This window comes from Typopeltis vanoorti, chromosome 18, assembly GCF_054136105.1.
Source record: "Typopeltis vanoorti isolate ZY-2024b chromosome 18, IOZ_Tvanoo_1.0, whole genome shotgun sequence".
NCBI classification, from domain to species: domain Eukaryota; kingdom Metazoa; phylum Arthropoda; class Arachnida; order Uropygi; family Thelyphonidae; genus Typopeltis; species Typopeltis vanoorti.
The window spans coordinates 112,831,776-112,846,778 of record NC_143566.1 but is presented as its reverse complement, the minus strand read 5'-3'; the positions used below and the strand labels follow the sequence as shown (position 1 = coordinate 112,846,778).

Genomic DNA, 15,003 nt, shown 5'->3' with positions numbered 1-15,003 from the left:
CCTAAGTCCGATTCTCGTTATGACGGGAGGAATCTTTATATGGACTTTTTCAATTGAAGGAGAGTTAGCCGAACTCTTATGGAGGTAGCAGGGTTTTTTCTCCAGGAAACTCGGGTTTTTCATCCTGCATACAGACAAATCGGCCCTTACGCAATTTACAGCCAAAAAATACTAGCTATGGTGGTTGTGGGCAGTAGATGGTATTGATGTAGGTGATGGGAGTAGAGGTTCTGTATAGTAGTGGAGACAGATAGATATACAGTAGGTGTCCTCCCACAATGAGTCTTTGGACTCCTTGGAAGTGTCACGAATAATAATAATAACAAACACATCCTAAATATCTCTTCCTATCAATCTCCACCTCACAACCATTGCCATTATTCCCTCTTTCATGTCTACTTATCATTTGTTCACTGGGCATCCACAGATGCCATATGGTCACTCCGATGCTCGGTGATGTACCACACTAGGCCTCGCCATGTAGTCCTGTTGTATGCTTTTCTGGAGGCTTCAACTCTCTGAAGATCAGTCACTCCACACACACCATCCATATCATTGACAGTCTATCCCTTCCTGTTTTTCCAGGAACTTTACCTTCTATTACTGTTCTAAGAAGTCCTCCTTTCACTGTGTCCAAAATGTTTTAACTTTCTTCTGCCAATATCCTTAAGCCTTAAAGTTCTACTGATTTTTTCTAACATCCACTCATGTGTATACCTTTCAGCATGATATCATCAGCAGCCTTTTGTAACACCACATCTCTAAAGCAGCTATCCTTTTCTGATCTGACTTCTTTATGTTCCAAGTCTCACATCCATAAGTTGCTGTTGGAAAAACTGCATCCAAAATCATCAACGTTGTTACCATGGAGATAGATCCATCCTTCCAGATTTTAAACAAGCCTCCGACTGTTGTTTTTAGCCATTCCTAATCTTAGTCTGACATCTTATGAACAGCAATTCTTCGTATTAATAATGGATCCCAGGTACTCAAACTTGCTGAATTCGATCTTTCTCCATTAAGGTACACCTGTTTCTGAACAGCTTCCCTGTTTATATTTTCTTTGAGAACCATTATCTTTGTCTTGACAGTCTTCTGTTATTATTGATCTTGTTAACTTCATCAAGAATTTGTTCTTGTACTTTCTTGTCATTACAGAAGAATATAGTATCATCACTTATATGGCAAAAGGATCTTATCTCAGGTACCCTTACCTTTCCTAAAACCTGCTTGTTCCTTGGGCATCAACTTGGACCTCAATCCTATTCAGCATGATCTTCAATAACATTTTGCTTGCATGAGATATTAAACTAATAGTTCTTGCACAGCTCCCTTCTTATGTAGTAGTATGAAAATTGAATTCTTCCTATCTCTAGGGCATGATCCTGTGTCCCACATCCTTGTAATCAATATATGAAACACTCTTATCCTCCATCCCCAGTGGCCTTAATTAACTCTGCTGGGATTCCATCTGCTCCTAGGGCCTTATCAGAACTTTCCTCATGAGAGGGCTACTCCATATTTTCTTTATCCCTTCTTATGTGGCGTTTGTGTTCACAAACGCTACATTAAATATCTCCACTATGGTAAAACAACCCTGCCAGACGACGCACTTCACACATGTAGCAGAATAAACTGTAAAAGGCATCAAGTTCCTGTACCGCACCATAACCTGGTTTGAAAGAAAATTTAAAGAAGCCTGCGGAGTGCTTAAACATCATTCAAATCTGAACAAGAATGATGGTTTAATTATTACAAAAATATGGATGACCCATCTTCAACCAGTAGAGCATCCAGAACAACTCCAATTAGAAAATCTTAATACAGAGAACTTCATAAATTGTTTAATACAGTTCATTTTTTAATGTTTTTTTTATTTTATTATAATATTTTTTCCGCCAGAGATTACCTGTGTAGTGTATTGTCATGTATCTTGTATCCTGTGCAGATGTATGTTTTCCTGATGATGACCTCAATACAGAGGTTGAAACATCGACTGTTACTTTCTTAAATGTTAAGTAATTTTTCTAACACGTGTGTTGCCTCCATCAATTTTATACTATGAATGCTGACCACCATGTGACCTTAAAAATGAATTATATTCTATTCCCATTAGGATATCATTCCAATGATTCTGTGGAGTATGAGGAGGAATGTGGAGGGTATGCATCGGCAAATTTGCATGATGAGTGCAGGTCGAGTAATTATTATGAGGACACATGGGTATAAGGAATTGGTCACAAGGAGATTATTAATAGTCGTTAAGAGATAATTACCTGAGACAGCATGTAATGAAAGGGACAAGATGTTCGAGTGTTGGATCTGGTCATAACATTGGAGAACATATCAAACACCAATTTAGTCATACGGTCTCCACTTGGAGAATGATCACGTGGTCTTGACCTGGGAGATTGTAAGAAGTGCAGAATTTTCTGTCAAGAAGGGGTATATGTGGAATTACAAGGCTGGTGATTATGGCAAGCTGAGAAGTCAGCTTTCAGCAGTACTATGGCATGAGCATTTGAAAAGGAGAGATGTTGATTATGCATGGGAGATTTTCAAAGGACATTTAAAGAAAGCAGAATTGGAGGAAGTATAAAGAAAATAGTGATCCGCATACCCATGAGTAGTACAGGCAAGGAGGGTGACCTATATGGTAAGGAAGGCCAAAGCTAATTATGAGAGAAACTAGCTGATGAGTCCAAAAGAAATCGTAACGAGTTCTTTCAATATGTGGCAAGTAAAAGGAAGAATAACTAACGAAGGATGCTTTAAAAAGTGTTTACGGCAGTAAAGTAACAGAAGCAAATACAAGTAGTTGAGTTACTCAGCGATTATTTTGCAAAAAAGTGTACCACATTGACTGTGATATTGCAATGCCGAATATGTCACTCACTGATCTGAGTAATGAGAGTAAGAAGAAATAGAGGTGCTTAATGCTAACACTGCCACAAGGGTAGCACATTAGAGCGCAAGTGTTTCGAGAACATGCAAGAGAATAGAGTGGAAAGATGAAAATAATTCCACCGCATAAGGGAAGCTTCAAGACAGAAGTAGCATATTATAGTGGTTAAAGTGTTGGAAAGATTCATGAATATTAGAATTCAAGACAGAAATATAATACTTTATAAGGAACATCATGGTTTTGTGAAAGGTAGGTCTTGTCTTAGTAACTTACTTTCTATAAAAAAAAAAGAAACAGTGGAGTTTGATAAAGAAACTCCTTACTTGGTGACACTACTGGACTTTGCAGAGCCATTTGACAGGATCCCTCATGAAACTGTTGCATAAAAATTGGAGCAAGTGGGAATGGATCTGAAACTGGCGATTTAGATTAGAGGGTGGCTTATGGAGTAGCTGAGTCAAGGAAAAGGCATGTGATCAGTGGTGTACCTCAGGACTCAGTACCTGAACCTCTGTTTAATTTGTACACTAATGATATTGGAAATAATTGGACAGGAAATATCCACTTGTTTTCTGATGATGCAAAGTTGGGAAGAGCAATAATCAAGAAGGTGATGTAGACATCTTGCAGAATGACTTAAAATTTTGGCAGTATGGGCAAAGATAAATAACTGTCAGTTCAACATGGCTAAGTGTAAAGTGATGCACTTTGGGATGATGAGATCATATGCTGTGTAATATATTAATGGAACTGAACTGCAAGGAATTCTTGAGGCAATGGACTTGGGGGCTTTTGTGGACAGAAACGTGAAGTTTAGGGGACCTCTTGTAAAGGTGGCCAAAACAGCAATTTAAATTACATTTGTTGAATACACTGACAAGTAGGAACAGGGTAGTTATTGTTCCACTTCATAAGGCATTAATAAAGCGACATCTGGACTACCGCACACAGATCTGTTGACCGGAATTACTTGATGGAGCGGTGGAGAAGATCCAGAGGCAAGTGAAAATAATTGTTGCAGGTCTGTGGAATGTTTCTATGAGAATAGATTCAAGGTCTGTGGGCTCCAAAAACACTAACTGATAGGTATAAGAGAAGTGATATGATAGAAGCATATAAGTTAAAGGGATTTTATAAGATTGATACCGATGACTTTTCTGCAGAGTACAGGAAAGGGGGGAATGAAGGGGGAGGGGAGTCATCCGTGGAAATTCTGTAAACTTGTGGTTAAACAAGGGTGTTAGGACTAGAGTTTTTAATTGGAAGATGGTCAATGTGTGCGATGCACTGCCAGAGGTGATTGTGAATGCTCCGTCTGTGATGACCTAGTTTCTGATAGGTACTGTGCGAATAATGGTTTGCATGTCAATGTAGGGTCTCCCACAATGAGTCTCCTAACTCCATGGAGACACTTATAATAATAACAAACTCAATCAGGGGAACAATTTCATCTCCCTTATTTCTGATACTCCTGGCATTTTGTAAAGAAACACAGCAGCTTACTTTTAGGTCTATAACCAGGTGGTGGATAGGGATTAGAAATTTCTGGGACCATTTATCTAAAACAGTGCATTTTGGCAAAATACGCTGCTTCAAAAAAACAAGTCATGTTAGGGTTCAGGACCACGATGACAGCAGTTCCTTGTTGTATTCTGTCTCCTGAACGGTTTTCATTGACAGCTTGAGCTCGCTATCAGACATGATTGAAGGATGAAGCCTAGCTGTCTGCTCATCTTAAAAACCAGTTTCTGTTGAGGAGAAAACCTTCTTGCCAGTGCCAAAGATCAATTGACTCATGATCCATCTGAGAAATGCCAAGAAAAAAAAATTCTGGTTCGCGTCCAGAGTTGAATCTATAATCGTGCTTCTTCAAGTTGCCTTAACACTGCAGAAGCAAATGCTATTCCCATAAGGCTACAAAAGGCAGCATGAAAACCAGCTTATTTTGATCATTAATTCAAAACCGAAATTACCTACCGTTAAAATCTGTGTAGACGCTGTCCTTCAGGTAGGCTCCGGAACCAAAATCAATGAGTTTAATTTCATCTCTGTTCAGGTCCACCAGAACATTTTCGTCCTTAATATCCCTGTGAATGACACCTTCTCTATAGCAAGATACCACCGCTTCAACTATCTGTCGGAAATACCTTTGCGCTAACTGTTCTTCGAGAGCTCCTTTCTCGTTAATCACTTCAAACAAATCTTTCGACTTCTCGGGCCTCTCCATTACGATATGGTATGAATCTCCGATGTCAAACCAGTCAATAATGGTAACAACACCGGGGATGTGTCGCACTCGATGCATTAAGCATATCTCCAAAGGCAAACGACGTCCATTCATCTATAAATGAAAGGGGGAAAGAGAATTAAGTTCACGTGATCTCTCATCATGCTGCTTAAAATCATTAGAATAAGTATGTCATACAGTCACATTATGGAATGCTTAACATCTATTGAATTTCATGTTATTTAGTAATGCTGTTTTAAACGATTATATTTAAACATCCCCCGATAGTGGTGGGGGGGGGGGTATGAATAATTGATAAATCTGACTAATACTTCGCAAATTTCTTTCCCAATGATATCGGATATGAAAACAATCAGTCCGTTAAATTATGAAATATTGCCCACATCAATGTGATTATCACTCTTGTTGAAACCGAACGTTCAAGTTTCACTCGTAAAGTACCCTTTCTTCTATACCACCAACGTAGTTTAACGTTAATTCATTCGCAGTTTACGCTAGAATTAGTAGTTATTCAAATATGTTACAAGGAGTCGGTAATGCAATTTTGTAATATAACTTAAAAACATTCAGAATACAAAATGACTCTTTTTTTCTAATTAAGTAATAACTAAATAACTTTCCTAATTAAGCGATTTAAAAAGTTGAAACTAAAGAGCTTCATCGCTACATTAATGTTTAAAGTAAAAAGGAATAAACACTGAAAACTAAACAAGTTCCATAAAATATAAAATCTCAGCCTTTCACATGGCCGTAAAATGTGCAAGACCGTAAAATGAATGAAGGAGACAACGATTTTTACTACAGAAAAAAACACTTAAAGAATCGAACTTACCTCTCCCCATTGTATTACTTTCACCTTCAGTACATGCTTTACGGCAACCTAAGAAATTAAAAATAAAATTAAGCAACTGAAAAACAAAATATATTTATGAAGTACGACATTTCAAATTCAAGAGTTGAATTAGGAAACTCACCGGTGCGTTATCCTTTAACCTCACACCCTCATAAACTGACCCAAACCCTCCTTTACCTAGAAGTCTGCCTATCACGTAATGTTGCGAGGACTCCTTCCAAGTTATTGCACTCTTGGAAGGACTATCTGGCTGTTCTTCTATTTTTTTAGAACGCTCTCTATTTGGATCATTACTGAATTGGCTCTGTTTATGTAAATAAACTTTGTCAACTCGAGTTGAACAATCGGGCTGTTCTACTACATTTCTATAACGGCGTTCATGCGATTCTTTACTACGACGCTCTTTATTTGGATCATTACTGAAATGGCTCTTTTTACGTAAATGAACTTTCTCAACTCGAGTTGAAATATCAGGCTGTTCTACTATATTTCTATGACGCCGTTTATGCGATTCGTTACTAGAATGACTCTTCTTACCTAAATCAGAGCTGTCGGCTCCTCTTCTACTCTTGGAAGAACAACCAGGCCTTTCTCCTGAATTTTCGGTTCTCTTACCCCTTTGACGCGAAATGCGCGAACCCATACTTGAATGCCCGTGAAACAATTACAGGCGAGCGTTGGGGTGAAGTCTTCGAGATTTTCTTATTCAAACTTAAAAATTTCGTGGTGGAGACTTTTTTTAAGTGTAAAAGTAGTGGAAGGTCTGTGAACAGAAGGAAAATGAAAAAGGGGAGGAGGTAAATAGGCTAAAATTATAAAGGAACTGTAAACTTATTTTTTGTTAAAAAGGGGCGGGGGGAATAAAAAGGCAAAAATGTTGCTGATGAATATTTTGAAACTTATTTGATTATAAATGCTTGACAGTTGCAGTTGGTACACGGCCCTGATCTAAACTGCTGTGCGCAGGTTTTGTAGTCTTGGTCCCTTCCAAATCATAGAGGGACGAAGCGACTGCGGAGAGGATGCAAAAACCGACTGACAAAAATTATTTCAGAATTAGCATGTTAGCTACGAGAATCAGTTAACCGCATCTAATCTACATCGTTTGGTAGAAGGAAGAAACGATGTAATGATACGACATACGTTTATGCTGTTGAGATATTTATCGGATGGATGCGGAATAAATCTTTGAAAATATTCGAATAGCAATATTTTCTTGGGTTGTGTCCACATCCAAGTTTTTCATCCTCAGATCCTTTTCCACCAGTCCCCATCTCTTCTTTCGCCGCACCCGCTTCTCCTTTTTCTCCTATTCGAATATTTTCGAATAGGAGAAAAAGGAGAAGGTCCATCGCTAGAATTTGTGTAAGAGATCGGTATCTTTTATATTATTTATTATTATTTTATTTATTAATACATGCAGAATGGAATTAATTGTTAAGAGTGTAAATAATTCCATAACGAGACGATTCTGTTGTAATATTCGGCGAAGTGCAGCATTTCATAATTGATATGAAAACTTCTCCCTAATGTACAATAATGCTAATTTAGGAGTATATCACAAGCTGGATGGAGGAAATGGAAAGAGATGCGATAAGAGGATGCCGATCAATCTAAAGGGCAAAATGTACAGGACAGTAGTGAGACCAGCTGTGACGTATGGTATGAAAACTGTGGCCCTGAGGGAAAATAACATCAGCAGGGTGGAGGTAGCGGAGATGAGAACGCTTAGGTGGATGTGCGGTGTGACCAGAAAGGATCGTCTGAGAAATGACTATGTGAGGGGAACGGTGAAAGTTACGAACTTAGGAGCGAAGATACAGGAGGCAAGGTTTTCGTCCCACATACCCGTCCTCCCTCCTCGTCACATTTGGTCATGTGACGAGGAGGGAGGACGGGTATGTGGGACGAAAGGTCATACAGATGGATGTGCAGGGGAGGAGGAAGCCAAAGAAGAGATGGGGAGCTGGCGGAGGAGGATCTAAGGAGATGAAGAACTTGGATGTGGACTTGGCTTAAGTGGGATAAGCTTCACCCTGCTTAAGTGGGATATGCTTCAAAAGAAGAAGATCACATTCTTACACATATATTGTTATCAAAATTAGTGGTGTAATCAGAGGCGCCCCGTGGGTACGAGGTGCGTTTGTTTAAAATTATAGCTCCCATAAAACAGGGGAGGAGGAAGCCAAAGAAGAGATGGGGAGCTGGCGGAGGAGGATCTAAGGAGATGAAGAACTTGGATGTGGACTTGGCTTAAGTGGGATAAGCTTCACCCTGCTTAAGTGGGATATGCTTCAAAAGAAGAAGATCACATTCTTACACATATATTGTTATCAAAATTAGTGGTGTAATCAGAGGCGCCCCGTGGGTACGAGGTGCGTTTGTTTAAAATTATAGCTCCCATAAAACAGAATTTGCAAATTAAAATGAAGTTTTAAATGAAATGGCGTCCCACCTGATCAGGCGCCCTTGTGCCGGGAACAACCTGCACACCACGGCGCTGGGTGTAATAATAATAATAACCACATTATATAGCCATCGAAAGGCTTTCTGCCATAAATAGAGCAAAGACATTTTAATTTCCATGCAGCCTTATTGGTTTTGTGATCAGTTTGGATATCCGTTAGATGTTTTAAAGGTTTTTCCAGCTGGGCTTCACCTGCCCTTCCACTATGGTGACCAACTTTAGTCGGGGAATTATTTCATCACGTTTCCTAATACACACTCATGTTCACAGAAACCGCATCACCAGCAGTATCCATGTTTCTTTTTCTTTGTGTGTGTGTGTGTGTGTGTGTGTGTGTGTGTGTGTGTGTGTGTGTGTGTGTGTGTGTGTGTGTGTGTGTGTGTGTGATTAACTTCGAATGCCTATTTGAAAAGGCATAATAACACAGCAATTGTCACACATAATAAAGAAGGTGATATAACATTTTTATTTTCGATTAATAATTGCCTATTTTTAGTACAAGTTGTGACATAATCAGGAAATGACAACAAACTTGACTAAATTAGCTGTATGTAGGATGACATTCAAGCCAATTTTAACTTAGGGATATGACAGCTGGGTTAGAAATAAAACCCGTGACCAAAGACTAGAGACCGCAGATATGAGAGTCCTGAGAATGGCGTGAGCAGATGGCATCAATGGCAATATCATATTAAAAATGAGAATATCAGGAAAGAACTTGACATTGTTAGCATTCAGGAATGCGTTAGCACAGCTAATCTCAGGTAGTATGGTCACTTAAATAGAATGGACGAGGAAAGATAAAGCGAAACAAGAGTTCGCTTCCAGGCTGGCAGGAAAAAGAGCCAGAGGAACACCATGATCCACCAAAATATAAGTGGATTGATACTGTACAAAGTGCCTTAGACGATAGAAATATAAGATCTGATAATGTTGGTCTTCACAAGCAACAGATTGATTTGGAGGAAAATTGTACACAGGAAGTTAATAATGATGAACATTTTTCATGTAGTACTATTATATCCTGTACACCCCTTGAAGGTGCATGTCAGGAATTTGATGATGATGAACAAACCACAAAATTGCCAATATTTTGTGGTTTGTCACGGGAAAAACAAATACGGATATAAAAATTTAGTTCAACTGCACACTTTTACTATTCCAACCTAAAATTTCACTTTATTATTATTATTATTATTACGGGCAACCCCGAGGGGTCCTAAGACGCATCGAGGGAGGCCCGAAACATTATGTCAAGAATAACTATTCAACATCCACACAGTATCTATCATGCTTTGTCTTGAACTCATTCACAGTCATGACACCCACAACAGACTCTGGCAGCTTATTCCACTTATTCAACACTCTCCGAGTAAAAAACCTCGTTCTAACACCCTTGCTAACCACACTCTTGCATAGTTTCTATGTATAGCCCCTAGTCCTCCCACCACCAGTCATGTTCTGAAAAATATCCTCTGAATTAATCTTATAGAAATCCTTCAGTAAGTTGAACATCTCCACCTATCAACCAATTTTTGCAATCCACAAATCTTCAACCTGTTCTCATAAGGTTCATTCCATAGACCTGCTATCATTTTGGTCACTCGTCCCTGGATCCTCTCCACCTCCTCCCCATCAAGAAGAAACCCTGGCGCCCAGATCTTGGCACAGTAGTCAAGATGGGTCTTATCAAGGCTCGATACAGAGGAACACTAACTTGCTTGTCACTGTTCGTCAAAATATTCTTCAGTATCCAAGTGATTTGATGAGCTGATTTAGCCACTTTTGTAATGTCCCCCCCCTAAACTTCAATTCCCTAACTACCAAGACTCCCAAATCCCTGGCCTCATCAATCTCCTGGAGTACAGTTTCACCAATGTGGTATACTGCTGCTAATCTTTTCACCCCAAAATGCATAACCTTACACTTTGGCAAATTAAATTGACATCCATTCTCCTTAGCCCGATCCTCCAATCTATCCGAATCATTTTGCAAAAGTTTGACATCATGTGCATTTACTCTTGCTCTACCCAACTTTGTATCATCACCAAACAAATGAACAGTTCCTCTCAGATCCTTTCCTATATCCTTATTGAACAAATTAAACAGCAGTGGTCCAAGAACAGAACCCTGTGGCACACCACTTGTCACAGGTCGTCTATTGGACTCTACCCCTGAATAAACTACTCTCTGATATCTCTCCATCAACCACCCTCCTATCCATCTCACCAACCTTATATCCATCCCCATATGCTGCAGTTTACTGATTAGAATTCCACGTGGTTAGCAAGGTCCAGGAGAATCACTGTAAACCCATTACCCTTATCCAGTTTAGCCGTCACTGTGTTAAAAAACGTGAGCAAGTTACTGAGACATGATCAACCCTTCACAAAATCATGCTGTCCCCCATACAGAATTTCATTTTCTTCTGTCCATTCCATTATTTTTCTCTTGACTACTTTCTCCAAAACCTTGACAACGACTCCTAATATGCTGATCGGTCGGGTAATTTAAAACAGCAATCTTGGGACCTCTTTTATGCAGTGGAGCTATTTTCCCCTCTTTCCACCCCCTCGGGACTAACCCAGACCCGAGATTCAAATTAAACAAAATGGTCAAGGGTGTTGACAATTCTTCAGCCGCTTCACGTAAGACCCGAGCTGGTATATCATCCAATTCCACAGATGTATTTACATTAAACTTTTGTAATATACTATTTACCTCCATTTCATTCACCTCAATTCCTGTATAAGCTATTGGTTCCTTCATTCCTGCAATATCACCACCTGGATGATATACTCTTGCAAAGTGCTCGCTCAGTAATTCCGCTATATCAACTGATTCGGTTACTTTCTCCCTATCATCGGCATTCCTTAAAATCATTCTGCCGTATATATTTTTTCTTTTACTTGCAGCATATCGAAAAAACTGTTTGGGATTCTCTTTAGCTTGCGTGGCTAATTTCCTTTCATAATCCGCTTTTGCTTTTCTTAGCACACTCGTTACCCTTCTGGCCTGTGATTTATACTATTCATGGACCAGCAGGTCACCTTTCTGCTTAAATTCTTTCCACAGTTTTTCTGTTTAGTACTTCGTGATTTTTATGCCTCTCTCCTTTATTACAGCTTGGCATCGGCGGGGGCATTGAGAAAATGAATTTCCTGATGGATGCAACTATCAATTCATGGTTCCATATCATATAATAACGCCTTGGAGCTACCGAAGTGTTTTGTCTTCTTCTTATGTATTTCCGTGTCCATTTGGTATCACAAATTCTCAATAGGGTTGAGATCTGGGCTGTTTCCTGGCCATGGTACTCGCTGTGTCGAGTGTTCATTGAGCCATTTATTAACCTTCGTCAAAAATTAAAGTTTTTTAAGCGCTAAACTCAGTTAGTATGGTACAATTTACCCTTATAATAGCATTACTTACTACATAGGCAAAGTGGATATTAGATGCAGCACTATTTCAAAGCCGAATAAAGAAACTATGAACATTTGGTAAGTTGACTAAAGAACTTAGAGCTTGCGGGAATACATTCCTCGGTGTCCTCCGATTTGCCTTAGTATGGACTACTTAAAAGAATATAAGCGCTGCCCAAGCGTCCATATATTCGACTTTTATCAGTCCATTTAATAATGGTTTCGCTGGCCTGAGAGCTGTTTCGAACTGGTTGGTTCTCTTCAGAGACCAGGCAAAAACCTTAAGAGAGAAAAAACTCTCAGTCCTAAGGAACTTAATATGAGAGAAATATATTTCCCGTAAGCTAACTCTCGGTCGGTGCATAAAAGTAATTACTAAAATAAAGAGCCAAAGGTTCGCTGATGTAAAATTACATAGGCAAGGTGGATATTAGTTGACCAGAGAACTCACTGTTGAACACCAGACAGTCGGGATTGAATTTTCCCACTGATAGTCTTCAAACTGTCTGCTGGTGCACTGCAGGTTAAACTTTCCTCGTTCGAAAAAAAAAATTACTCTTTTCCACTTTTCCACTCTCTTGGGTTAACAAGGGCTTCCTTTAGAACCCCTATCAGTATGAGTCGAATGGGTCTTCTCCGGACAGTTACAGAGCTTCCCACAACTCCCGTTTGTTCTTTCCAGTCCTGTTTCAGTACTCTGGACGACGCACGGCGATTTTTGACGCAGAGCCGCTTTAAAATCCGAACTTGGCATGGTGTAGATAGTAAATTTCTTCCTGTCCCCTTCTTCTATTCAGCAGATCCGGTTTCCTTCACTTTCGACAGCAGCCGTATCGCAGTAGATTGACTACAGGACACGTTTTAGCTATTTCACGAAAGGAACAGCCTTCTCTATTCAAGGCGCGAGTCAGACTTTTTCTGCGAGGTATTAATTGCACGTAACTAGCGATCTCAGTACGAAAATGCGAACAGTAGCTAGCGATGTTTATTTATAATATGAAAAATTCTGACGCAATAACCGTAACTATTACATTATACAGAAACTCGTGGAATCATAGATGATGTAATACAACGGACCATCTAATGATAAACCAATGAAAATGACCATTCAACTACAATGATAAAAATTATATTCATGTAAGGTGATGCCATTTCTATGAGCATGAGTGTATATAAGTGGATTGCAGAAGTGATTTTTATAGGATCGACGCGAGGGAAATGTTACTGCACTTCCTAGCGGGAACAGAACAAGGGATCATTCCTGGAAGTTGAATAAAGGTGTGGTTAGTAAGGATGTAAGGACTACATTTTTTACTCGGAGAGTTGTGAATGAGTGGAATGGGTTGCCAGAGTCAGGTGTGAGTGCTTTGTCTATTAATCTCTTTTTCTGTTTCTATTAATGGATTCAAGGAGAGGTATGATAGATCATGTGGATCGATCGGGTCTCCCGCGATGACTCTTCGGACTCCATGGAGGTGTCTGTATAATAATAATATTTTTTAAATAATATTTTTTTAAAAGTAATCATAATAATTTTTATTACTCTGAAATATTTACATGTGTGAAATAATCATCTTGAGTGACATCCCAATATATTATTTTACAAAGTTAAGCATTAAGTGCTGCATGTGCATGGTTCATTTTCAACAATAGATTAATTAGATTCCAATTAAGAAGAAAATATTGTTTCAATAATAATTTTTTGCTGACATATATGTTATATATTTACAACACATATCGTTCTAATATTAACAATGAAGATAACACACAGCTTTTATATAATGAATAAGTAATATGTAACTGTAGTAATTGGTAATTTCCAGTTGTAGTTGAATAACATTTTTTTAGAATAAGAATAAGTTTATTGTCATTCATATATACATATATAGAGTATTTACAATTACAGTATATAATTTAGATTAAGTACAAATATATAAACGCATATAAATTATAATAAGAATGCAGCATTTTTTCTTTTATATTTTCTTTTCTTTTTTTTTTTGCAATTTCACTAATGTATTTACAATGCTATATTTACAACACATAAAAATTTTTTTATAATAATGAAATAATTTTTAGAGTAAGTATGTTGATTTCTAAAATGTTTACACAATTACAATAATCATCTTTAGTGACATTCCAACTTGTAATTTTTACAAAGTTCAGCAAGTAGTGCTGCATTGTGATTTTTTTCTGCATTGCATTTGAATTAAAATTTTGGTAATAATACTTTTTTGCATCTATATTTACAACACATGTTCTTCTAATAATATGATAATGTGTCAGATAAATTACGTACATGTATTCATTCCAGAATGCTAGGAAAATATCTTATTTAAATTGCATAAATAATGATCTTAACAATGTGTTTTACATCTTTTTTCACATTCATATTTACAATGATCCGTTTAAATTTATTATGATTCGTTTTTTATTAAATTGTTTATAATATTTACTTGTTTCTTTGCCTGGGGGAGACCTGACCCCTACCAGACTCGTCCCTCGGTTGGCAGACGAGGGAAACCCCCCGGGTTGCTCCGAATAAAGAATAAGGAGTCGTGGACCAAAGGATGCAGCAGAGGAGTGGCAAGCCGGCTGTATTATTCTGCCATTCAACCCTACGAATCAGGAGTCTCCACTGTGTCAAGAGAATGTTACTGCGTCAGAGGAAACCGACGCGACTGATCCTAGATCACAGGGAGCAGTCGAGAAGTTTAGTATGTGGTCAGCCAATACAGTTTCGCATCTGTTAACCTTAAATATAAGGACACTGTTAAACCCTTGGAAAATAATTTTGATGGAAAAAGAACTTGCCAGGATGAAATGGGACATTGTAGGTTCGGCTGAAACCCATTGGACAGGAGAAGGAGTTATAAATCTAAATTCAGGAAAACTATTCTACTCGGCCAGAGAGGACAATATTCATAGAGAAGGAGTCGCCATTTTAGTGAGTAATAGTCTACAAAATGCAGTCATCGCCATAGAACCACATGGCCCAAGAATGATCGCTATCAGATTAAAAGTTAAAGAAAAAAAAATGTTCACTTTACAGTTATTCAAATCTACGCCCCCGACCAGTCACATGAAGATGAAGAAATCGATACCTTT

General features: G+C 38.4%; 1 protein-coding gene across 1 annotated transcript in view; it reads right to left on the bottom strand.

Annotated features, from left to right (window-relative positions):
• The window catches only part of LOC150097080 (serine/threonine-protein kinase pim-1-like), a 37,565-nt gene extending 30,916 nt beyond the window's left edge, over positions 1–6,649 (bottom strand). Inside the window, exons 1-3 of the mRNA XM_090408123.1 lie at positions 6,128–6,649; positions 5,986–6,033; positions 4,883–5,246 (exon numbers count right to left, since the gene is read on the bottom strand). Coding sequence (XP_090264249.1) covers positions 4,883–5,246; positions 5,986–6,033; positions 6,128–6,649 — 934 coding nt within the window. The remainder of the gene's footprint in view (positions 1–4,882; positions 5,247–5,985; positions 6,034–6,127) is intronic.
• Between the last annotated feature and the right edge of the window lie 8,354 nt (positions 6,650–15,003).